We start from the raw sequence: 26,098 nt of genomic DNA on the forward strand, positions 1-26,098 counted from the left end.
TTAACTACGTTAAAATTGCGCTAACACTACGCTACGTTAACTATGTTAAAATTACGCTAACACTACGCTACGTTAAAATTGCACGAACACTACGCTACACTAGCTATGCTAAAACTGCACTAAAACTATGCTACACTAACTATGCTAAAACTGCGCTAACACTATGCTGCGCTAACTATGCTAAACCTGCGCTAACACTACGCTGCGATAACTACGCTAAATCTGCGCTAACACTAAGCTACGCTAACTATGCTAAAACTGCTAACACTACGCTATGCTAACTACTCTATACCTGTGTAAAACTACAACTCCCATCCTGCCTGGACAGCCTTTAGTTCTCTGGGCATCAGGGCATGCTGGGAGTTGTAGTCTCTTTACTTTGAAACCTATAACCTACCTCCTTACACTATTACAATCTAAGCTAGCTACGCTACACTTATGTTAAACTACGCTAAGCCTACGCTGGTTTCCAGCTGCCTACGCTAGAGCTCTGCGCATGCGCTCTACAGCTACGCTATCACTACGCTACTAACGCAAGCCTACGTTAGCCCTACGCTGTGAGCGTAGTGCTGCGCATGCGTTCTAAGTTTTCTACGGATCGAGGTAAAACTTTACGTCACCGTGTCCATGACGCAGCAGCCGGAACATGAGCGCGCACGTAAGGGGGAGGAGAGAGGGGGAAGATCCGGAAGAGCGGTGGACGGGGTCGCGCTTTGCTCAGCTGTTGTTGTCCGGACTGCTCTGTCTCGGGGACGCGCAAAGGGTAAAAAGGGCGTCGGGAGCGCGCAGGGTTGTGCTGCGCAGAGCCGGAGCGGCGGTGGCCCCAGGATGGAGGAAGATATACTGACCACCCTGAAGATCCTGATCATCGGGGAAAGCGGGGTGGGCAAGTCCAGGTAAGAAAGAGAAGGAGGGGGGCAGTGCTGTGGACGGGCCCAATGTGGAGGCGGTACAGGGGCTTGGGCTCGTCAGAACTACAAATCCCAGCTTACACCTACCTCTAAAGACTGTCAGTTAAAGCTGGGACTTGTTGTCCTTTAGCAACCTGTGCTGTCCCATAGTAACCTGTCATCCCCCAGGGAAGGGAATGGTGTCACCGTGTATGTTGCATTGTCCATCTGGCACGTCAGTTTTGTAGTGTATTTGGTCATGTGACCTTATCAGTGTATCCAATCTCCTAGTTATTGTACCCGTCTGCTAAATATAAGGTGATGCGCCCCCCCCCCCCCCAAATATCCCCAAAATCTCCAGATGTTTCTCATATACGTATTGGTATTAGATATGGGCTGGGGGGGTGGGGTCAGGGTTTATGTCGCTTTGTCACCCTTCATGTCAGCTCCTTGAATGTTCTATATCCCAGGGCTCGACAAATCCCAGGCGCCAGGTTGACATAATGACTGAGCATTTCATCCTGGCGCCTAGTTTTTTGTCATCCCTTTCCAAAAGGGTTGTAATTTATATATTTTTTCAACTAGTCTATTTACCGCTGTCTCTGATCCCCTGTTCTGCCTCCGGTCGACGATCTGTTGTTACATGAGCAGCGAATGTCAGGTGACCAATCAACGGCCTTGGCAGTCGGGTTCCGTACTCAGGAGTGTTGCAGCCGACGCTAACGATTGGCTACGGCAATCACGTAACATCCGCTGCTGAACACTGGAGCTTGGTCCTGAACACAAGGGACACAGGGAGAAATGAGTGGACACTGATGACTGTGACATAGGAAGATATGAGTGGGCACTAATGACTGGGACACACGGGAGAGATGAGGGGGGACGCTAATGACTGGGACACACGGGAGAGATATGAGGGGACGCTAATAACTGGGACACACGGGAGAGATATGAGGGGACGCTAATAACTGGGACACACGGGAGAGATATGAGGGGACGCTAATGACTGGGACACACTGGAGAGATGAGGGGGGGGGGGCGCTAATGACTGGGACACACTGGAGAGATGAGGGGGGGCGCTAATGACTGGGACACACGGGAGAGATATGAGGGGACGGTAATAACTGGGACACACGGGAGAGATATGAGGGGACGCTAATAACTGGGACACACGGGAGAGATATGAGGGGATGCTAATGACTGGGACACACTGGAGAGATGAGGGGATGCTAATGACTGGGACACACTGGAGAGATGAGGGGGGGCGCTAATGACTGGGACACACTGGAGAGATGAGGGGGACGCTAATGACTGGGACACACGGGAGAGATGAGGGGGGGACGCTAACGACTGGGACACACGGGAGAGATATGAGGGGACGCTAACGACTGGGACACACTGGAGAGATGAGGGGGGGACGCTAATGACTGGGACACACTGGAGAGATGAGGGGGGACGCTAATGACGGACACACTGGAGAGATGAGGGGGGGACGCTAATTGCTGGGACACACGGGAGAGATGAGGGGGGGACGCTAATTGCTGGGACACACGGGAGAGATGAGGGGGGGACGCTAATTGCTGGGACACACGGGAGAGATGAGGGGGACGCTAATTGCTGGGACACACGGGAGAGATGAGGGGGACGCTAATTGCTGGGACACACGGGAGAGATGAGGGGGGACGCTAATTGCTGGGACACACGGGAGAGATGAGGGGGGACGCTAATTGCTGGGACACACGGGAGAGATGAGGGGGGACGCTAATGACTGGGACACACGGGAGAGATGAGGGGGGACGCTAATGACTGGGACACACGGGAGAGATGAGGGGGGACGCTAATTGCTGGGGCACACGGGAGAGATGAGGGGGGATGCTAATGACTGGGGCACACGGGAGAGATGAGGGGGGGACGCTAATGACTGGGGCACACGGGAGAGATGAGGGGGGGGGCGCTAATGACTGGGGCACACGGGAGAGATGAGGGGGGGACGCTAATGACTGGGGCACACGGGAGAGATGAGGGGGGGACGCTAATGACTGGGGCACACGGGAGAGATGAGGGGGGACGCTAATGACTGGGGCACACGGGAGAGATGAGGGGGGACGCTAATGACTGGGGCACACGGGAGAGATGAGGGGGGGACGCTAATGACTGATCATATAAGTTTGTCATTTGCTTTGCGATACCTACAGTCCTATGTAAAAGCACAAATGAAACTGCTATCATGATAAAACTGCATCATATGACACATTCAGCTCTGCTACATATGGATGCTGTGATGGCGAAGTGTCAGAATAGACGTGTGTGATCTAGAGGGATCAAAAGACCTGCTCTGGGATCTACTGTAATTTTTCATTCTTCTCATGGTTACAACTGATTTTTAAGCTTCCCATAGACATTAGATTATTGGTGACCCCTGACCCCACCGCCCATGTGCTCAGCGCCTTATGGTGGGAGAAGGATTATCAGCCAGAAGACACCTGCCAATGCTTATGTAAGGGGGTCCATATGTTACCATAAACATTAGTTTACTATTGTTTGTGGCTTTAGTTGATCCAAAGTTGGCTATACAACAGCTCTTCTTCTTCACTCTATGCACGCTCACCTCAGTGGAGAATGCATGAGCTCTCGATAAGAAGGTCCTCATATACAGTAGGAAAAAGTCAGCCAATCCTACCGACTTCTGATAGTCCGAACCGACAGGCCAGGCCTAACCTACTTTTGCGGGGGGCAGTATACTCTATCATATGGGTCCACAGGTATCATCAGTGCCCACCTTCCCCACCCTGTGGCCTATCATGGTGGTGTCTTTCCATTGGCACCCCACGTTATCGCCACTGACAGATCATTGAAGCATTGCAACATCGTATCTAATAATTGTCAATGTAAATGTGTTGCGACATCCACAATCCTTCCACAATGCGACAGGTGCCCAAATTCCGAATGTAGTGGCGAGTTGCAGCTGACTGTGCCAGCCGTGGCCTCAATGCAAGTCATGTTTAAATGCAACCTTCGGCTGTCGGGGCATGCTGGGAATTGTAGAGTTGCAACAGCTGGAGGCGTACTAGTTAAAGGGATATTCCAGGCAAAACCTTTTTTTTTTTATATATATATATCAACTGGCTCCGGAAAGTTAAACAGATTTGTAAATTACTCCTATTAAAAAATCTTAATCCTTCCAATAGTTATTAGCTTCTGAAGTTTTATGTCTAACTGCTCAATGATGATGTCACGTCCCGGGAGCTGTGCCCATAGGAACTGCACAGCACCCGGGACGTGAGTCATCAGAGAGCAGTTAGGCAGAAAACTAAAACTCAACTTCAGAAGCTAATAACTATTGGAAGGATTAAGATTTTTTAATAGAAGTAATTTACAAATCTGTTTAACTTTCCGGAGCCAGTTGATATATAAAAAAAAGTTTTGGCCTGGAATACCCCTTTAAGAAATACTGAGCTGTCAATACCAGATTCGGAAAGTATGTACAAGGGCAGGGACTCCTGTCAAAGACAAGAGTCCGTGCTCTTTATTCTAAACTGAGCCGGGCAGGGTGCCTAGCATACAGCATCGCCCATTACTTCCAGAAGTCTCACTGTACAAGAGCTGGGACAAAATAAATCTGAAATCACAAAATGTCTGGATTCTAAGAAATCTAATTTATTTTTTATTTGGATTAAATCCGATTTATGACAAGTCAATTCGCCCGTCTGTAATTGAGAACGGTGCAAATATGTTCCTGTACTGTAGAAAAATAAGTGGGAATGATGGGGGAGATTTATCAAAACCTGTCCAGAGGAAAAGTTGCCCAGTTGCCCATAGCAACCAATAAGATCGCTTGTTTCATTTTTAACATGGCCTCTGCAAAATGAAAGAAGTAATCTGATTGGTTGCTATGGGCAACTGGGCAACTTTTCCTCTGGACAGGTTTTGATAAATCTCCCCCCATTATCCAGAGGGTTTCTGTCGGTGCGCACAGTGGGTGTGCGCCTGTTCTGTTATCTTCGTTGATTTGTTTTGGGCCTCTGTGTAACTTTTGCTTTTATAACTTTATAACTCTGAGTAACACTTTTTGCTTGTATAACAAGGTATCCCTTTGTGTTAGTTGCTGCGGTTCAGCCTGCTGAGTGCTGATGTGGCAGTGCTGGGCAGTCAGAGCTCGGGAGAGTCCTGTACTACAAACCTGCAGTCACCTGAGATCTTCCCTACCTGATGTGAACAGACATCCTATGGTTAATCCTCCTGGCAACATAATGCGCCGTCTATTTCTTTCTGGCTGACTTATGTGTTCGCACGTGATCACTGTGTCAGCCGCCATGTGACAGTGATGTCACTCTTACAGCTGTGACCGTCCGGGTGTGTATATATATATATATATATATATATATATATAATTTTTTTTTATTACTGTTCATTATCTATTTAAGTCAAGCGAGGAACTCCTATCTGCCAGGGCTAATCCATGCTAAGGGTGCAAGCACACCACGCTTTTGCTATACAGTTCCCGTATACGGTTTCAAGTTAAAAACCGTACGGAACCGTATAGAAAGCCGTATGCAATGACTTAACATTATAAACCGTACGTCAAATGCATCATCCGGTTTAGTCTTGTTTGAGTCCTATACGTACCCAAAACCGTAGACTGCCACGTTTTTTTTTGTCCGGGGGAAAAAAACGTATTAAACCGTATACGATTTATTTATTTATTTTTTATTCTTTTAACATGGGGGTCAATGGGAACCGTACAGAACCGTATGTGCGTACGGTTCCATCCGGTATGTACCATACGTGTTTTGACTTTGCACATTTTTTTTTTCTTGGAATTTCAATTAAACAAGTGAAACTTTATTCAAAATGGAGTGAAAAGTTAAAACGTATACTTTTTTTTTTTTTTTTCTTTAAAAATGGATGCAACCGGACTTCATTTTTTCAAACCGAATACAGGTTGAAATTTGTACACAGGTTTTGATACAGTTTAGTCGGGTTTTGAGGAATCCGTTTTTCATCAAAAACCGCATACGGGAACTGTATTGCAAAAACGTTGTGTGAATGCAGCCTAAGGGTGCTAGGAAATTTAAAAAACATAAAGTGATAAAAGCATATAATTATTAAAGGGGGTTATCCAGTGATATTTCTATTAGAGATGAGCGAACTTACAGTAAATTTGATTTGTCACGAACTTCTCGGCTCGGCAGTTGATGTCTTTTCCTGCATAAATTAGTTCAGCTTTCAGGTGCTCCGGAGGGCTGGAAAAGGTGGATACAGTCCTAGGAGACTCTTTCCTAGGAATGTATCCACCATTTACGCAGGATAAGACATCAACTGCCGAGCCGAGAACTTTGTGACGAATCGAATTTACTGTAAGTTCGCTCATCTCTAATTTCTATATATTTGTGTGTGTGTGTTTGTGTGTGTATATTATATTATATTTGTCGGCCGCAACGATGTCCCGCTTTTGCTGATAATAGGCTGAGCGGCAGTGGGATGTTATGGGCCGTCACCAGCCAAAGCAAGACATTGCTGCGGCAGACATTAAGCTCAGTGCAGTCCTGGGATTTTGTGGGCAGAATAATGGACCTTTAATGTAACATACAGATCTATACAGGGACTTTCTGATGATCAAAAAATCCTATCAGGTCAGTGTTTCTCAACCAGCGCACCTCCAGCTGTTTCTACATTAACTCCCAGCATGCTGAAAGTTATAGTGTTGCAACAGCTGGGGGTGCACTCATTGAGAAACACTGAGACTTTTAATACCAGATTCGGTTGGGATTCGAAAGTATGTACAGGAGCAGAGACCCCTGTCAAAGACAAGAGGCCCTGCTCTTGTACCCTAAACTGAGTTGGGCAGGGTGCGGCTAACGATAAGCTCTGTGCAGTCCTGGGACTTTGTGGGCAGATTTAGTAAAAATAGATAAATATGTCAATTTATGCTGTAGAATCGGATTTATGTGAAAACTTCACAGTGAGGACAGTGCAGCGACCTCCCATTGATGTAAATTAGAGGCTGCTGCAATTTTGGTGAGAACAAAGGATATGACACGGGTGTCAGGCTCTCTAAATGCCAGACACAATCTACACCAGACAGACCACATTGACTATAATGGGGTTCGGCGGGTATCCAGCATTTTACCAGACAAAAAGATGCGCTGCGTGAAGAACTATTATGTTCAAGATTTCTGCTAAATTCTACAACGGAGACCACTAAGAGAACCTCCAACACAAAATATGAACATGGACTAAGACAATCTGGAATCTCACAAGCTGGAGAGAAGATGGACTTTGTACGTGTTTGTATGACCATCCAGTAAGACACATTGGTAGACAGTCTGTAAGATTTATGTGTCTGTTCTTGTAACGTACATTGATCATAATGAAGAGAATGTAACAGCCAACTCTCCAGCCCTTACCTCCCAATTCACGGTCATAGAATCTCAACTTTTCTCATGATTTGTTTGGATCCTAGCAGCTTGGACCCAAAGGATGGATCGATTCTTTTCACTCTAGTCATTGTTCCCCAATTCTTGGATTCCCCCTTTAGGGTATGTTCACACTAGGTATGTGTCGCTGAATCTCCGCTCGTGGAATTCAGCTAGCGGAGATTCAGCCTGGCAGCCGGTGGCGGCGGTAGGACCGCGCGGCACTGCGCCGTCACCATTGAAAGCTATGCAGTACTCGCGGACTTCCACGCAAAGAATGAACATGTTCTTTCTTTGCGCCGAACAACTTCAGCCGTGGAATTGTCTGCCGCTGAAATTCCGCAGTGTGAACGGCTCTCGCTGAAGACCCATTCACACTGATGCTAAAGTTCAATGTGCGGAATTCCACTCACGGAATTCCGCTCACGGAATTCTGCAGTGTTAACATACCCTGATAAGGATAGGTTGCATGACATTGCATGGAATGTTAGGGAATAGTGTGCATGTAACATACTAGGGCTGCTACTAACGATTATCTTCATAATCGATTCGTTGCCCGATTATTGTTTCGATGAATCAACTTATCGGATAAAAATAACCAGCCATAGTGGAGTTAGATTAGGGAGGGAGTTAAAGGGTTACTCCGCTGCTCAGCATTTGGAACTGTTCTGAGCGTTGGAGCTTGTGACGCCATAGCCCCGCCCCCTTATGGCATCATAGCCCCGACACCTCAATGCAATTCTATGGGGGGGGGGTTGGTGGGTGTGACGGCTGTCACGCACCCTCCCATAGATTTGAGGGGGGGGGATCGGACTGAAGGTCTTCTGTGTGTTTTAGGTAAGGGATGCATTGTGTGTGAAGAGAAAGTTTGTGGGGTTGGCTAGATGCTGAAAGGAGGAGCTTTTTATTATATTGAAATACATATAACAATTATTTTAAATATAATATACCTTTTTTTATTTTTCCCTTGTAACGGTTATACCTCCTCCCTGTTTTTTTTTTACCTGTGGCCAGATAGGAGGGGCAGCACATCCCCTGGTTATCCATCCTACGTGCCCCCAGCAGATTACTTGCCAGGGGCCCAGCACACGCAATCTTCCGCTTCCGGCATCTTCTCTTTGCATCTATTGGGAGGCTGGCCTTTAGTACAAAACCTGACAACCGGGGACTCGTGATAGCTGCAGGAAATGGTGTGTGCTGGGCCCCCTCTTCACTACACAGGCTGTTGAGGACCACAGTTGCATTTATACATAGTGATAATTGCTATGTGTATGTAAACTTTAGAAATTGGCCAACCAACTGATCGACCAACCGATTAATAATCAATTATGAAAATATTTGACAACGATTTACATAATCGATTAGTTGTCTTAACCCTACAACATACTGTGACAGTCACAAAAATCTTTGGACTTTTGGTCATAAGTCTTAATGAAAGTTGCGCGACTGGGACTTCTTTGAGATTTTATTAACAGCGTATCTCAACTGTAATAAAGTTGTGCGACGGCAAGTCACACATAATATTTTGGTTGCACCTTTGGTTGAGGCTTTAAAGGGGAACTCTGCTGCTCAGCGTTTGGAACAAACTGTTCCGAACGCTGGAGCCGGCGCCGGGAACTCGTGACATCATAGCCCTTCCCCTTCATGATGCTACACCCTGCCCCGCCCCCTCAATGCAAGTCTATGGGAGGGGGCGTGACAGCCGTCACGCCCCCTCCCAAAGACTTGCATTGAGGGAGTGGGGCTATGACGTCACGAGCTCCCGGTGCCGGCTGCAGCTTTTGGTACAGTTTTTTTCCAAGCGCTGAGCAGTGGAGTACCCCTTTAACACATGGCGTGATTTGTGATGTAGAGATAGCCCTAGCTAAAGGGGAGAGAGATGAGTGCAGCTTCTGCTTTGAAGAACTTTGCATTACAATGTATTTGAGCAAATGCCATAATAAAAAAGGTATTACAAGATACTGTAAATTTTTTTGATTTGCTTCTGCATTACTGGACTAATACGGCTACTCAAATTTACAACAAATGCCATGTAATACAACCTTTAACCTGTAGGAGTCACTGCTGGAGGAATGGGCTTCCCCCACTGGAGACCACTCTATAGCAGATCGCACAGATCGGCAGTGTAAACCCCCAACAATCGGCTGTCATCAGTCCTCATGTGACTTACGAAAATCCTGCGTCACAGACCCATGATAAGGTGTGTGATCACAAACCCAGCCAAAAATAACAAAGCATGTCATTCCAGGTATACAAAACATCATTATCACAATGTGGGCAACAATACAGTATAAAATACAAAGAGAAGACCTGTCTGAGCCTGGCTGGGGTTCGGAGATTTAGCCCCATATTTCCGCAGTCACTGGGCTTCAGGGGAGAGTATACAGGTTGTCAGGTAAGTTATGTAAAAAAAAAAGCTGTGTTCTCACATTTGCAGTTATAAACTGCAGTTAAAGAAAAAACATGCATTTTTATACGTTTATCAGCAGCAGCAAAACATGATCTTGCAACAGTCATAAGAGATCAGCTATTATAGAGGTTGTCCGGACAAAATTAACTTAACACCTATCCTGTCGATAGGTGATAAGTATCGGGTGGAGGCCGACCGCTGGGACCATTCATTTCTACGGGGGTGCTGGAGGTGCCAGAGCGCTGTACATTGGTCTCTTCAACGCTCCCAAAAAAATGACTTGTGTGTGTTCCACCTACCGCATGCGCTCCTCACTGAGAGCCGGGGTCCCGTACTGGATAGGGGATAAGTAGCTGATCGCAGGAGGTTCAAATGCTTGGACTCCCCCCTGTGGATAGGGGATAAGTTAGATTTGGCTTGACAACCCCTTTGAGGGCCCTTAAAAGGAGTTCTCCGCCCCTAGACATCTTATTCCCGATTGCTGGGGACCTCCGGGATCTCGGCTGCGGCTGCCCCAGACATCCGGTGCACAGAGCAAACTTCGCTCCGTGTCGGATGACTGGCGATGCGGGACGGTGGATCACAGTCACGCCCTGTTCATGATGTCTAGACCACACACCCTCAATGCAAGTCTATGGGAGGGGCGTGAAGGCCGTCGACGCCCCCTCCCATAGACTTGCATTGAGGGGGTGTGACCATGGCGTCATAAGCCTCCGGCGCTGCATGCTCTTAAGGAACGCCAGGTGCCCAGGGGGTCCCCAGCAATCAGATAAGATATCTAGGGGCGGAGTACCTCTTTAATGATTTGTTGACTTCCTGTAGGAATGAATGACCACATCACCTGTTACATATAGGGTGATGTGTGGCCGATTAACAAGATACTAACACCCAATGAACAAGCTGATCGCTGGCCTTCTTACACTGCCCGATTATCGGGACCACTCATTTGGAATCAGAACATGTATAATATCCTTAAAGGGGTACTTTGGCGCTAAGGGGATAGGGGATAAGATGCCTGATCGCAGGGGTCCCGCCGCTGGGGACCCCCGCGATCTTTCACGCAGCACCCTGTTAAAATCAGTCCCAGGAGCATGTTCGCTCCAGGTCTGATTACTGGCGATCACGGGGCCGGCGCATTGTGACGTCACGGCTCTGCCCCCGGGTGACGTCACGCTTCGCCCCCTCAATGCAAGCCTATGGGAGGGGGTGGAGGCTTGTATTGAGGGGGCGGAGCGTGACACCACATGAGGGCGGGGGCGTGACGTCACAATGCTCCGGCCTCGTGATCGACAGTAATCCACCCCGGAGCGAACATGCTTCGGGACTGATTTTAACTGGGTGCTATGTGCAAGATCATGGGGATCCCCAGCGGCGGGACCCCCTCGATCAGGCATCTTATCCCCTATTCTTTGGATAGGGGATAAGCTGTCTTAGCGCCGGAGTACCCCTTTAAGCCTGACAATACTGATCACACTGCAGAGCCTACATACACAGACAATGGAGATTCTAAATTATGTAAACAAAGAAATGCTTTAAAAAAAAAAAGCAAACATGGGAACACTGCCTCTATCTAATACAAAAACTGTCATGTAATAGGAATGGCTGGCGGAAATCTTGACACCAATGACATGATCAATTCTCAGATAATGTGTTGACCTCTGCTCTGCACAATACAGGCAATACTTGCCGTGGGTACAGTTATCCTGAACACTCAAACTCTGACTGATAACTTGAACGAGCAGGGGATCTGTGTCTGTGACCAAGACGGTCTTATAGACTTACAGTATCGTCTTGATCACATGACACAGAAGAGAACGCACAAGGCGCACATTTCACTCAGCTCATTCCACTGATCGGTCAGGGTCTGAACACGTAGACCCCCTACCGATCAAAACTTTATTTTATTTTTTTACCAGTGCCCATTTTAATTGTTCTTGAGTGTTATAACTGGTGATGTCCGTCACCTTCTTTTTGTCATTTAAATAAAGCGTTAGGGATACATTCACACATACTGTATCTGCAGTAGATTTGATGCACTGTTCAACTATCTGTTTGTATTCATTCACGATTATGAAATCTGCAGCATCAAATCCTCATCTGATACTATACGTGTGAATGTACCGTTAGGATAGGGTCACACACAGCATATGCTCCGCTTATTTCACGCTGTGCGAAATCCACTTCACATTGGGAAAGTCGTTGCCTATTTTCCTATAAGCAGACACACAAAGTTATCCAGCAGCAGCCCTGTGTGTGCAGTGAGGTTTGTAGGTGAGATGAGCCCGCCACCAAACATCACTGCGCACACAGGGCTGCCGTCGGGTAACTTTGTGTGTCTTCTCAGGAGAATACGCAGCATAGCGTGAAATCCGCTTTGTATACGCCATGTGTGACCCTACCCTTAGGCAGCAAAACAACGTTTTCTCTCCAATGTTATATATTTAGCTCAGTATTAGCCAACAAATACTATGCTGTGTCTATAATGTACAGGGCGTAACGGAGTCGCACAGTCCCCTGCCCATCTGGTTGGTGTATTCTCCTTGGATGTATTTATAACTGTTGCCGTATAAAATGAGGTGATAAGTATGATTAGGGAAGAGTTGGCTCCAGTCGTTCACAGGGAGTCGCTCACATCTCTATAATGGGCCTAGGAGATTAGTCAGCTGCGAATTCTCTTGTAGTTTCTTTTGTACATGGCTTAATATGCTCGTATAATGTTATTCCCCGGCTCTGGTCGTCACTATCTGAGAGTAAATGCTGTTTTATTGGACACCTTTGTACTGCGTTATAGGGGAGAGTTCATCGGGAGCTGTCTGTCCTCTCTGGGCACATTTGGCAAGTTATTCCAAAGTACATTCTATATATAAGTTGTCATGTCTATGATGGCGCAATAGCCTGGTTATAATGTAGAGCTGCGAAATCTTCCCTACGCTGAGGTCATGTTTTGTCCTAGAAATGACAGGGTGGAAACTGAAGGAGCTCACACGGCTGTCATTCTGTATGATACAGTCCTAACCTCAGTATCTGAGGAAAAGAAATTAGAGGGTTATTATTTGAAGTTTGGCAGACAATGTCATAGGGCAGCAGGAAATGCGAGCAGAATGATTGGCTGTATTCTTGGCAGTAGAGAGGGAAGTGCTCATGAGTGTATAGGGAGAGGTATTAGCAATAGAGAGGGAAGTGTTCATGAGTGTATAGGGAGAGGTATTAGCAATAGAGAGGGAAGTGTTCATGCCGCTGTACAAAGCACTGGTGAGACCTAACTGTCCAGAGGGATATAGATCCATTGGATTGCAGGATAAAACTTAGGCTTCTTTTACATATATGCATTGTCCATTCCATGAGGATAGGGATAGGCATAAGGCTATCCTTCATATAAGATAGGGATAGGTATAAGGCTATTCTTCATTTAAGATAGGGATAGGCATAAGGCTATCCTCCATATAAGATAGGGATAGGTATAAGGCTATCCTTCATATAAGATAGGGATAGGCATAAGGCTATCCTCCATATAAGATAGAGATAGGCATAAGGCTATCCTTCATATAAGATAGGGATAGGCATAAGGCTATCCTTCATATAAGATAGAGATAGGCATAATGCTATCCTTCATATAAGATAGAGATAGGTATAAGGCTATCCTTCATATAAGATAGGGATAGGTATAAGGCTATTCTTCATATAAGATAGGGATAGGCATAAGGCTATCCTCCATATAAGATAGAGATAGGCATAAGACTATCCTTCATATAAGATAGGGATAGGTATAAGGCTATCCTTCATATAAGATAGGGCCAGGACTTTCTGGTGCAGCAGAAACCCATTGAAGATCATGAGAGGTAGAACTTGAAATTCTGGATTCCACTGAAAGAATGAACATGTTAATTATTTTTGTCTCCTCTGTTATGCATTTCAGTCAATGGTGATGGCACATGTCTGAACGGTCCTGCTGTGCACGGAATGTCTACCTGGAATTTCCCCGGGTGAACATTCTGTAGTGTGACTATGCCATCACTGTAGATTTACCAACCACATCTGCTGGACACTTGTTATAAGTATCTACTACTCTATTAGTATAATTTTTTTCACCTTGCTTCTGATCTTGCCCACGACTAACTTCAGATTGTCATTGGTTGTTCTTGAGTTTAGGTTCTTATTGAATACACCTACCTCCTGAACCTTTTTTAAAGGGGTGACTCAGGTGGAAAACACTTTTTTAAATCAACTGGTGCCACAAAGTTAAACAGATTTGTAAATTCTGTAAAAAATCTTAATCCTTCTAGTACTTATTAGCATCTTCATGCTCCAGAGGAAGTTGTATTTCTTTCTGAATTTATTGACTGACCACAGTGCTCTTTTGCTGACACCTCTGTCCGTGTCAGGAACTGTCCAGAGTAGGAGAGGTTTGCTATGCGGATTTGCTTCTACTCTGGACAGTTCCTGACATCGGCAGAGGTGTCAGCAGAGAGCACTGTTGTCAGACTAGAAAGAACTTCAAAAAGAAGTACCACTTCCTCTGCAGCATACAACAACTGATAAGTACTGGAAGGATTAAGATTTTTAAATAGAAGTAATTTACACATCTGTTTAACTTTCTGGCACTAGTTGATGATTTTTTTTTTTTTTTTTTCACTATTGGAATACCCCTTTAACTTATGAAAAAAAAAATTCCCTCATGTTCCCTAGCAGAAAGTGGTGCTAAGAAACATGTTAAAATGTCTTTGAAATGAGTCCTGTAGTACAGAATGTGCCTAATGGAAGGGATTCATCATAGGTGTCTGTGGATATATATATAGATATAGATATATATATATATATATATATATATATATATATATGCATGCATTTCCCAGTAATGGTCCTAATTGATCAAAATGGCAAATGCAGCGTGTTAGGCATGTATTCTGCTTTGTGTCTGGCATACAAATTGCACATTAAAAATACCTTAAACAAATAATATATCTGGCATAGTGGATGAGAAATACCTCACACATAAGAGAAACTTACCATAGCGACTTACTGTCATGTTTCCAGTAATTGAAATGTGGCACAATGTTCTGTACACACATCACACAGTCATTGAATGTGTCCTAAAGATCTTGTTTCCAGAAAGGCTTTCCCATGTGTACATGAAGGTTAGCTCTGTTTCTGACCATTATATAACTTTTATATCACACTTTTCACCAGTTTTCCCCTCTGCAGAATCCATCTCTTAATTTATTTGCTGTTAAAATTCTCAACCTTTTTATATGATTTTAATGTGTTTGAAAAAAAAGGCCACTAGGTGGCTCTGTTCTGTTCCCTGACGCAAGTCAAAAGTTAGTTTGGTCTCCACTTGGACTTGCAGAAGTCCAAACTCAGAAAGTGCGTGTGGGACATGGCGAGGCACAGCTCTCACAGGCTTCAGTGACGTTGCGTCTGCTGGGGAACACCCACTTTCTCCTGCCGGGAGCTCACACAATGTGAGCAAGGGGATAGGTATGATACACAGCTTTTTAAAGCTTGAAAAAAAATTTTAAGGGCAGGAAGGGTGTTAAGGGTAGTTAGGGAAGATAATCTGAGTTACGGTAGTTTAGAAAATAGAAAATATGGTTTGATGACAGGTACTCTAAGTTAATTTTTCCCTGAGCTAGTGAGTGGAGCATAACTATGATGGCTCCCTGCACACACACAGAAGAGGGGATCCTGCTTACCCTCAGATGCTGCAGCAAAGAGGACATTATAGAGCAGTACTTAGCAGTGTGAGCTGTAAATCCAGCACCAGAGTAAAGGTGCATTAACACTTCATTTCAGCTTCTGGTGACGAAGTCCAGCAGGAGAATTTCAAATACTGCCTACCTCTGTATCACCAGGTCATTTTCCAACCGTATCTGTCTTAAGGCCTGGGATAGTAAGGCTAGGTTCACATCACGATTTAACCATCCGATTATCGGACCGTAAAATCGGACGAAATCGGATTGCAAAAAAAATCTTATACAATCGTATCTAAAAAAAAATTTGCAATCCGATTTTAAAATCGTATCCAAAAATCGTACAGATGAAATTTCCATCCGATTTTCAATAAAAATCTGATCCTGTTTTTAAAATGAATATGTATGCCAATGGCAATAAAGTTAAGTGTATGTGTTTTGAAGTCTACTGCACATGTGTACTAAAAAATCGCGTACGATTAATCTGATAGAATCGCACAGTCACGCGATTCCATGTGATTTACATAGACATCAATAATAAAAAAAAATTGGACACGATTTTGATCAGATTTAGAATCTGGACGAAAAATCGTGGTCAATCACGATTTTAGCTCCGATCTGAAATCGTGCAAAATCGGATGCATTTGTGGTCTATAATTAATGAATGGAAGTCAATGGATACGACTTGGCGTGCAGATTTGTATGATTTCAAAGTAAAAAATCGTGAGAAGAAGTAGGATGGTAAAATCGTGATGTGAATGCACCCTAAACCATAGTCTGCTGCAGTTTTCAGTCTGGGCCAAATGCCGAGTATGGTTGGAAAATGACCCAACCGGAGTCACTTGTTGACTTAGTTAGGCTTATTGAATTGAATAAGGTATGGCAGGTATACGGCAGCAAGCAGTTTTAAAATTTTCCTGCTAGATCCTTAACCCCTTAAGGACGCATCTTGTTTTCACCTTAACCCCTTAAGGACGCATCTTGTTTTCACCTTAACCCCGTAAGGACCAAGGACGTACCGGTACGTCCTTGGTCCTGCTCTCCTGATATAACGCGGGGTAACCCCGCGTCATGTCACGGCGGGCCCGGTGTCATAGTGAAGCTGGGACCCGCCTCTAATAGCGTGCAGCGAAAGTGAAAGTTGCCGGCTAGCTCAGTCAGGCTGTTCGGGATAGCCGCGGCTAATCGCGGCATCCCGAACAGCTGACAGGACAGCGGGAGGGCCCCTACCTGCCTCCTCACTGTCCGATCGCCGAATGACTGCTCAGTGCCTGAGATCCAGGCATGAGCAGTCATGCGGCAGAATCGTTGATCACTGGTTTCTTATGAGAAACCAGTGATCAATGATGAAGATCAGTGTGTGCAGTGTTATAGGTCCCTATGGGATAATAATGATCAGTATAAGAGATCAGTGTGTGCAGTGTTATAGGTCCCTATGGGATAATAATGATCAGTATAAGAGATCAGTGTGTGCAGTGTTATAGGTCCCTATGGGATAACAATGATCAGTGTGTGCAGTGTTATAGGTCCCTATGGGACCTATAACACTGCAAAAAAAAAGTGGGAAAAAAAAGTGAATAAAGATCATTTAACTCCTCCCCTATTAAAAGTTTGACTCACCCTCCTTTTCCAATAAAAAAAAAGCAGTGTAAATAAAAACTAAAATAAACATATATGGTATCACCGCGTGCGGAAATGTCCGAATTATAAAAATATATCATTAATTAAACCGCTCGGTCAATGGCGTGCGTGCAAAAAAATTCAAAAGTCCAAAATAGTGCATTTTTGGTCACTTTTTATATCATTTAAAAACTTCAGATCACGGTGCAAAAAATGAGCCCTCATACCACCCCATACACGGAAAAATAAAAAAGTTATAGGGGTCAGAAGATGACAATTTTAAACGTATTAATTTTCCTGCATGTAGTTATGATTTTTTCCAGAAGTGCGACAAAATCAAACCTATATAAGTAGGGGATCATTTTAATCGTATGGACCAACAGAATAAAGATAAGATGTAATTTTTACCAAAAAATTTACTACGTAGAGACGGAAGCCCCCAAAAGTTACAAAACTGCTTTTTTTTTCAATTTTGTCGCACAATGATTTTTTTTTCCGTTTCACCGTAGATTTTTGGGCACAATGACTGACGTCATTACAAAGTAGAATTGGTGGCGCAAAAAATAAGCCATCATATGGATTTTTAGGTGCAAAATTGAAAGAGTTAAGATTTTATAAAGGCAAGGAGCAAAAAACGAAAATGCAAAAACGGAAAAAACCCCGGTCCTTAAGGGGTTAAATGGGTACTCCGGTGGAAACCTTTTTTTTTTTTTTTTTTTTTTTTTAAATCAACTGCAGGGATGTGGAATTTCTATCGCCCGACGCCCGGGACTAGCAGTTTTGGACGCCGGGCAGGTGAATTTGTCCTGCCCTTAGCCCGGCATCGGGCAAGCAGGGCCGGACCTGACAAGTGCAGCGATCTGCAGTCTGTATGGAGCGGGCACCCCACTCCTGACCGCTCCATACTCTGCAGCCTGTGTCCTCGGAAGCAGAGCAGGGGAGATGAGGAGCTGTGTATGTCTTCTCTCCCCTGCTCTGCAGACGTGCGGGGGGGGGGGGGGGGGGCGTGGCTTCTTGCTCCCCGTGCAGACTTGAGTCCTCTGCCTTCGCTCCCCGCACGTCTGCACGGGGAGACTGCATGCGGCGCTCACAGGGGAGTATGGAGCGGGCTCGGTATTCCTGCCCGCTCCATACTCTGCAGCCCCCGGCTGTTCTCAGTAGCCGGGGGTCGCTGCTAATAGCCAGCATGCGGCGATCGCCGCGGCTGGCTATTAACCCTTTAGATCGCCACTGTCAAAGCTGACAGCGGCGTCTAAAGGGACATGTGAACGCTCCCTGGTGGGCTAGTGGGGTGGATCGCCCCCCCGCAGCGTGATCGCAGGGGGAGATCCACTATAGAGGTAGCCGTAGGACTTACCTCTGCTTCCTCCTGTCCCAGCTCTGTCATTCATAGATCCTGGCTGGACCAGGCTCTATCAATGGATCACAGAGCACACAGATTAATACAGTTCAATAGAATCTATTCATCTGTCTGAGGAATCTAATGATTCCTCATAAGTCTAATAAAGTGTAAAAAAAAATAATAAATAAAAGTTTTAATAAAAGTTTGAAAGACACATATTAACCCAGTGGTCTTCAAACTGTGCCCCTCCAGATGTTACAAAACTACAATTCCCAGCATGCCAGGACAGCCGTTGTCTGTCCGGGCATGCTGGGAGTTGTAGTTTTGCAGCATCTGGAGGGCCACAGTTTGAAGACCGCTGCATTAACCCCTTCCATGTTAAAAGTTCAAATCACCCCCTTTTCCTATATAAAAACACGTAAACATCATAAAAATAAACATATTCGTTATCGCTTTGTGCGTAATTGTACGACCTATTAAAATATAACATTATGTATCCCGTACGGTAAATGTAAAAAAAATACCAAACCACAGATTTGAAATTTTTATAATATCCCATAAAAAAAAGTAAAAAAGCGATTAAAAAGTCAGATGAATACCAAAATGGTACCGATACAAAAAACTGATTATGGCGCAAAACATGAGCCCTCATACAGCCTGGTATGTGGAAAAAAAATAAAGCTACAGGGGTTAAAAAATGGCAAGTAAAGAAAATTAGAAAAAGTCCAGAATTAGTAAAACATGACGTAAAAGATACAAATCTGGTATTACTGTAATCAGGCGCCTAAAGTATAAAACAACATGTTATCTCAACCACAAGGTAAATGGTGTAGAAAAGAAAAACCACCAAATCTGCAAAATTATCTTTTACTATTTCAATTTCACTTCCCTTAATATATATTTATATATTTTTTTGGTTCAGAGAATGTTATTGAAAAATTAAAAGGTATCATTATAGTAGGTAGTTATGACTATTATAGGGCGAGGAGGAAAAACGAGAGCGTAAAAGCGAAAATTGGCCCAGACAAGTGGATCGTCATGAGGGACAAGTAGATTTTGCTCCATTTTAGTCCCATGGACAAGTAGTTTTTTATAAAATTTCCACACCCCTGAACTGGTGCCAGAAAGTTAAACAGATTTGTAAATTACTTCTATTAAAAAATCTTAATCCTTCCAGTACTTATTAGCTGCCGAATACTACAGAGGAAATTCTATTTTTGGGTACACAGTGCTCTCTGCTGACATCTCTGTCTATTTTAGGAACTGTCCAGAGCAGCATATGTTTGCTATGGGGATTTTCTCCTACTCTGGACAGTTCTTAAAATGGACAGAGATGGCAGCAGAGAGCACTGTGCTCATGATGTCAGCAGAGAGCCCTGTGTTCCAAAAAGAAAATAATATCCTCTGTAGTATTCAGCAGCCAATAAGTACTGGAAGGATTAAGATTTTTTAATAGAAATAATTTACAAATCTGTTTAACTTTCTGGCACCAGTTGATAAAAAAATAAAAAAAATAAAAAGTTTTCCACCGGAGTACCCCTTTAACCCCTTAAGGACTCAGCCCATTTTGGCCTTAAGGACTCAGACAATTTAATTTTTACGTTTTCATTTTTTCCTCCTCGCCTTCTAAAAATCATAACTCTTTTATATTTTCATCCACAGACTAGTATGAGGGCTTGTTTTTTTGCGCGACCAGTTGTCCTTTGTAATGACATCACTCATTATATCATAAAATGTATGGCGCAACCAAAAAACACTATTTTTGTGGGGACATTAAAACGAAAAACGCAATTTTGCTAATTTTGGAAGGTTTTGTTTTCACGCCATACAATTTATGGTAAAAATGACGTATGTTCTTTATTCTGAGGGTCAATACGATTAAAATTATACCCATTATTATATATATTTATATTATTGTTGCGCTTAAAAAAAATCACAAACTTTTTAACCAAATTAGTACGTTTTTAATGCCTTTATTTTGATGACCTCTAACTTTTTTATTTTTCCGTATAAGTGGCGGTATGGGGGCTCATTTTTTGCGCCATGATCTGTACTTTTTTTTGATACCACATTTGCATATAAAAAACTTTTTTTTTTTTAAATTCGTTTTATTGAAAAGTAAATAACTTTAGACCACAGGCCCATTAAAGTGAACACGAAGCATATCTACAGTACATAGAAAAGGGTCATGAGACCATACATCAAAATACAGAATGCAAGCGACAGGACACTCCAGGTTACATCACTTGGTATACATCGAAGTCATAAAACACTACCCAACTGAGGTAGGTAAACTGAAAACAAAATAGAACAAGAAGGCGAACATTCGCCAAAATTAGCAATCGTATACCATCCCGCGAGGAGCACCAATACTATCACTAGTTAGTGGTACCATCAAATAACCCATGATAAATAACCCCAAAAGGCAACCCACGCATCCAAGGAGGAGAAAAAGAATCGACAAACGTACACAGAAAGAGAAACAAAGGTTAGTAAAGACAACAGACAGCAAGCATAGCATCAATGTATCTTACATTGTCCCAGAGGAGGTCACAGAGTACGAGCATTGAGTCAAGGGAGAGGAACACCAACCACCCCACACAGAATAAAATTTACCCGGGCACTTCCTATGTTTGTACACTATGTGTGAGAAAGGCAATGTAGCATTTACCATAGCCTTCCATTGAGTCAGGGTAGGAGAGCCGGGGTCCATCCATTTAAGAGCAATCTGTAGAGAAAAGAAAAGAAAGGACCGACGGACGGCGCCTCGTGTATTTACCCTCAATAGATCGGGTGGTGGGTGGGGGGGGAACCCCACGGGGCTTATAGATGGCCGCTCACCTTGAGATCTATGCAAAAAAGCATATCACCCACGATATAATCTGGGTACTGTAGTACGAGTCGCTGCTATGCCGATGGGTTGCAGGAGGAAACAAGTCGTCCTGGGAGTCAATATTAGAAGTAGAGCAGGAAAAAACCCTCAGGTATGGAGCTGCAGACTCTTGTAGACAGATGAGGCGGATGCCAAAGGTAATAGGAAAGTCCTCAGCAGGACATTTTATTAAAAAAACAATAAAATGGACAAGATTACGCGTTTCGGGAGGATCCCTCCCTTCCTCAGATCCTGATCTGAGGAAGGGAGGGATCCTCCCGAAACGCGTAATCTTGTCCATTTTATAGTTTTTTTAATAAAATGTCCTGCTGAGGACTTTCCTATTACCTTTGGCATCCGCCTCATCTGTCTACAAGAGTCTGCAGCGCCATACCTGAGGGGTTTTTTCCTGCTCTACTTCTAATATTTAAGAGCAATAGCCTTCCTGGCCAAGAACAAAGTTTCCCGCAAAAACGTACGTACGTGATGTGTCCATATCTCTTCATCTAAGATACCAAAAAGGCAGATCAAAGGATCAAGAGATAGGGAAGGTTGAGCCACATATAAAAAACTTTTAATACATTTTTTATAATTTTTTTTTTAATAAAATGTATTAAAAAAGTAGGAATTTTGGACTTTTTAATTTTTTTTTCGTTCACGCCGTTCACAGTACGGGATCATTAACATTTTATTTTAATAGTTCGGACATTTACGGACGCGGCGATACCAAATATGTCTATAAAAAATGTTTTTTACGCTTTTTGGGGGTAAAATAGGAAAAAACGGACGTTTTACTTTTTTATTGGGGGAGGGGATTTTTCACTTTTTTTTTACTTTTAAATTTTTTAACATTTTTTTTTTACACTTGAATAGTCCCCATAGGGGACTATTCATAGCAATACCATGATTACTAATACTGATCTGTTCTATGTATAGGACATAGAACAGATCAGTATTATCGGTCATCTTCTGCTCTGGTCTGCTCGATCACAGACCAGAGCAGGAGACGCCGGGAGCCGCACGGAGGAAGGAGAGGGGACCTCCGTGCGGCGTTATGAATGATCGGATCCCCGCAGCAGCGCTGCGAGCGATCCGATCGTTCATTTAAATCGCTAACTGCCGCAGATGCCCGGGATCTGTATTGATCCCGGCACCTGAGGGGTTAATGGCGGACGCCCGCGAGATCGCGGGCGTCGGCCATTGCTGGCGGGTCCCTGGCTGCGATCAGCAGCCGGGATCAGCCGCGCATGACACGGGCATCGCTCCGATGCCCGCGGTTATGCTTAGGACGTAAATGTACGTCCTGGTGCGTTAAGTACCACCTCACCAGGACGTACATTTACGTCCTGCGTCCTTAAGGGGTTAAGGACGCAGCCCTTTTTTTTTGCAAATCTGACCACTGTCACTTTATATATAAATAACTCTGGGATGCTTTTGCCTTTCATTCTGATTCCGAGATTGTTTTTTTTTTTTTTTTTTTCTTTTTTTCATGACATATTCTACTTTAACATAGTGGTACATTTTCGTCGCTACTTGCATCCTTTCTTGGTGAAAAATCCCCAAATTTCATGAAAATTATGCATTTTTCTAGCTGTGAAAATCTCTGCTTGTAAGGAAAATTAAATAAATAGAAAGAAAAAAGACCGGGGAACGGCGCCTCGTGTATTACCCTTAAACACAAACAGCAAGTGTAAATGTGGGAGAAACCCACGGCACTTATAGGTGGCTGCTCACCAGATGTAAATAGAAGTAACGCATATCACCCCAAATAGGGGTACTCACTGATGTCCAAAGGAGGGCTGCAAGCCGGAGGTCACAGGCACATACGTCCTGACGTAGTCATCAAACGGAAAATGGAAAAGGACCTCATTCATCCAGGCGCTGCCGGTTAGGTCATCAGGTGCACAAAATGATGCAATGTATACCTTGGAATATTGTATACATGAAAGTTTCTTAAAAAATAATAAACATACAGATTACGCGTTTCGAGGGTGACTCCCCTCTTCCTCAGATCAGGTGTGCACACCTGATCTGAGGAAGAGGGGAGTCACCCTCGAAACGCGTAATCTGTATGTTTATTATTTTTTAATAAACTTTCATGTATACAATATTCCAAGGTATACATTGCATCATTTTGTGCACCTGATGACCTAACCGGCAGCGCCTGGATGAATGAGGTCCTTTTCCATTTTCCGTTTGATGTAAGGAAAATGGATATTCCAAATAAATGATATATTGATTCACAAATACAATAGGTCTACTTTATGTTGGCATCATAAAGTTTACATGTTTTTACTTTTTGAAAACATTAGAGGGCTTCAAAGTAGCAGAAATGTTCAAAATTTTCACAAAAATTTCAAATCTGAATTTTTCAGGGACCAGTTAAGTTTGAAGAGGATTTGAGGGGCCTTTCTGTGAGAAATACCTCATAAATGACCCCATTATAGAAACTACACCCCTCAAAGTATTCAAAATGACATTCAGAAAGTTTGTTAAAGGAGATCTGTAGTGCTCTGAACTTTATCCCCGATCCGAAGGATACGGGATAAGTTTTAGATCGTGGGGGGTCCGAGCGCTGGGGTCCCCCTCGATCTCCTGTACGGGGCCGCGGCAATGTACAGGAAAGGGGACGTTCCATCCCACATGACACGGCAGCTGGAACGCCCCTCCATGAATCCCATAGAGATACATGGAGGGGCATGCCGGCTGCCGCGTCATGCGGGGACGGAATGTCCCCTTTCCTGTACATTGCCGGGGCCCCGTACAGGAGATCCTTCAGATAGGGGATAAAGTTCAGAGCACTACAGATCTCCTTTAACCCTTTAGGTATTTCACAAGAAGAGAAGCAAAGTGGAGGAGAAAAATCTAAATCTGCATGTTTTACATGAACATGTTCTTGTAGCCCCATTTTTTTCATTTTTAAAAGTGGTATAAGGAGAAAACGCTCCCCAAAATTTGTGGCCCAATTTCTCTCGAGTATGGAAATACCTTATATGTTGACATAGGTGTTTGACAACTTTGCGTTGAAGATGGACGTGAAAATGAAAAATTAGATTTTTAACACTAAAATGATGGTGTTACCCCAAATTTTTCTTTTTCACAAGAGGTAATAGGAGAAAATGGACTCCAAAACTTGAGGCCCAATTTCTCCCGATTAAGAAAACGCCCTATATGTGGACTTTAAGTGCTCTGCTGGCGCACTACAGGTCTCAGAACAGGAGGGGGGCCATTGGGCTTTTGGAGAGAGAATTTAGCTGAAATTGAAGTCGGGGCCATGTGCATTTGCAAACCTCCCATAGTGCTAAAACAGCAGAACCCCCCCCACCATTTTGGAAACTACACCCTTCCAGGAAAGGGTTACAGTGAGTACTTACACCTTACAGATTTTTTTGAACAGTGGGCCGTAAAAGTGAAAAATTAGATTTTTTGCAATATATTGATAGTGTTACCCCAAATGTTTCATTTTCACATGGGGTAATAGGGCAAAAGGCCCCCAAAATTTGTATTGCAATTTCGCCTGAGAAAGAAAATACCCCATATGTGGATGTAAAGTGCTCTGTGGGCGCACTGTAATGCTCAGAATAGAAGGAATGCCATTGTTTTTTTGGAGGGAAAAGTTTGTTGGAATTGACCATGTGCGTTTACAAGGCCCCCATTGTGCAAGAACAGCAGTAACCCCCCCCCCCCCCCACATGTGACACCATTTTAGAAACTACACCCCTCAAGGAATGTAATTATAGTGAGTACTTACACCTCACATGTTTTTTGAACAGTGGGCCAAAAAAGTGAAAGAATTGATTTTTAACACTGAATTGCTGGTATTAATCAACATTTTTTTTAGTTTCACAAGTAGTAAGAGAAAAAAAGCTCCACAAAATTTGTAGCCCAATTTCTCCAGAATAAGGAAATACCCCATATATGGTGGTAAAGCACTATGCGGATGCAAAACAAGGCCTAAAGTGGTGCTTTGCACTGCAATGGTTGAGGTTCTGACATAAAATATAAGAAAAAAAAAAACCCCGGCAAGTGACCACAATTTTCAAACTACACCCCTCAAGGAAGGTAACAAGGGGTACAGTGAGTATTTATACCTCACAGGTTTTTAGAACAGTGAAACAGTAAATAGAAAAATTCGATTTTTTTTGTTTTTTTTTTACATTAAAATGCTATTAAAATGCTGGGGTTACCCAGTTTTTTTTACATCTTTGTAAGGGGTAATAAGAGAAATTGGGTTACAAATTTTGGAGGGCTTTTTCCTCTGACCATGGAAATACATCCACATATGGGGTAACGTGCTGGACGGGCGCACAACAAGGCTCAGAAGTCATAGAGGTCTCTTTGTATTTGAGGCCTATGGCATATCAGTAGTTGACAGTTACATACATTTACTGGAGAAAAATTTGAAAATTGAAAAAATGAAACACCCACATGTGACACCATTACAGGAAGTACCCAACCTGAGGAATGGGTATAGGGGTAAAGAGGACATTTTAAACGCACGGGTGTTTCCTAAATTTATTTTCCAGGAATGGATGAAGGGTAGCTTTTGAAAATTACAATTTTCAACGTATACTCTGCTTCATCTTTCTGGGAACAACCAACATGTGACTCCGAATTGTCACCCGGAAATACGACAGAGCTCAGCGAGAACTCTTCGCATTTGAGGCCAATGTTTCTTACGGACCTAAGAGTTGCATACATTCAGAGGAAAATACAAGAAAGGAACACCCACATGTGTGCCTTTTACAAACAGTACACCCCCTAAGGAAGGTGTTTAGGGGTGAAGAACAGATGGGTGTTCCCTAAATTTATTTTCCAGGAATTGAAGTGTAGTTTGAAAATAGCAATTTTAATACTG

At 43.7% G+C, this 26,098-nt stretch overlaps 1 protein-coding gene across 1 annotated transcript in view; it reads left to right on the plus strand.

The window, feature by feature from the left end:
- Positions 1 to 661: 661 nt before the first annotated feature.
- The window catches only part of RAB18 (RAB18, member RAS oncogene family), a 52,859-nt gene continuing 27,422 nt past the window's right edge, over positions 662 to 26,098 (plus strand). Inside the window, exon 1 of the mRNA XM_056519384.1 lies at positions 662 to 896. Coding sequence (XP_056375359.1) covers positions 829 to 896 — 68 coding nt within the window. The 5' untranslated portion in view covers positions 662 to 828. The remainder of the gene's footprint in view (positions 897 to 26,098) is intronic.

Source organism: Hyla sarda, chromosome 5 (assembly GCF_029499605.1).
Source record: "Hyla sarda isolate aHylSar1 chromosome 5, aHylSar1.hap1, whole genome shotgun sequence".
Taxonomy (NCBI): Eukaryota; Metazoa; Chordata; class Amphibia; order Anura; family Hylidae; genus Hyla; species Hyla sarda.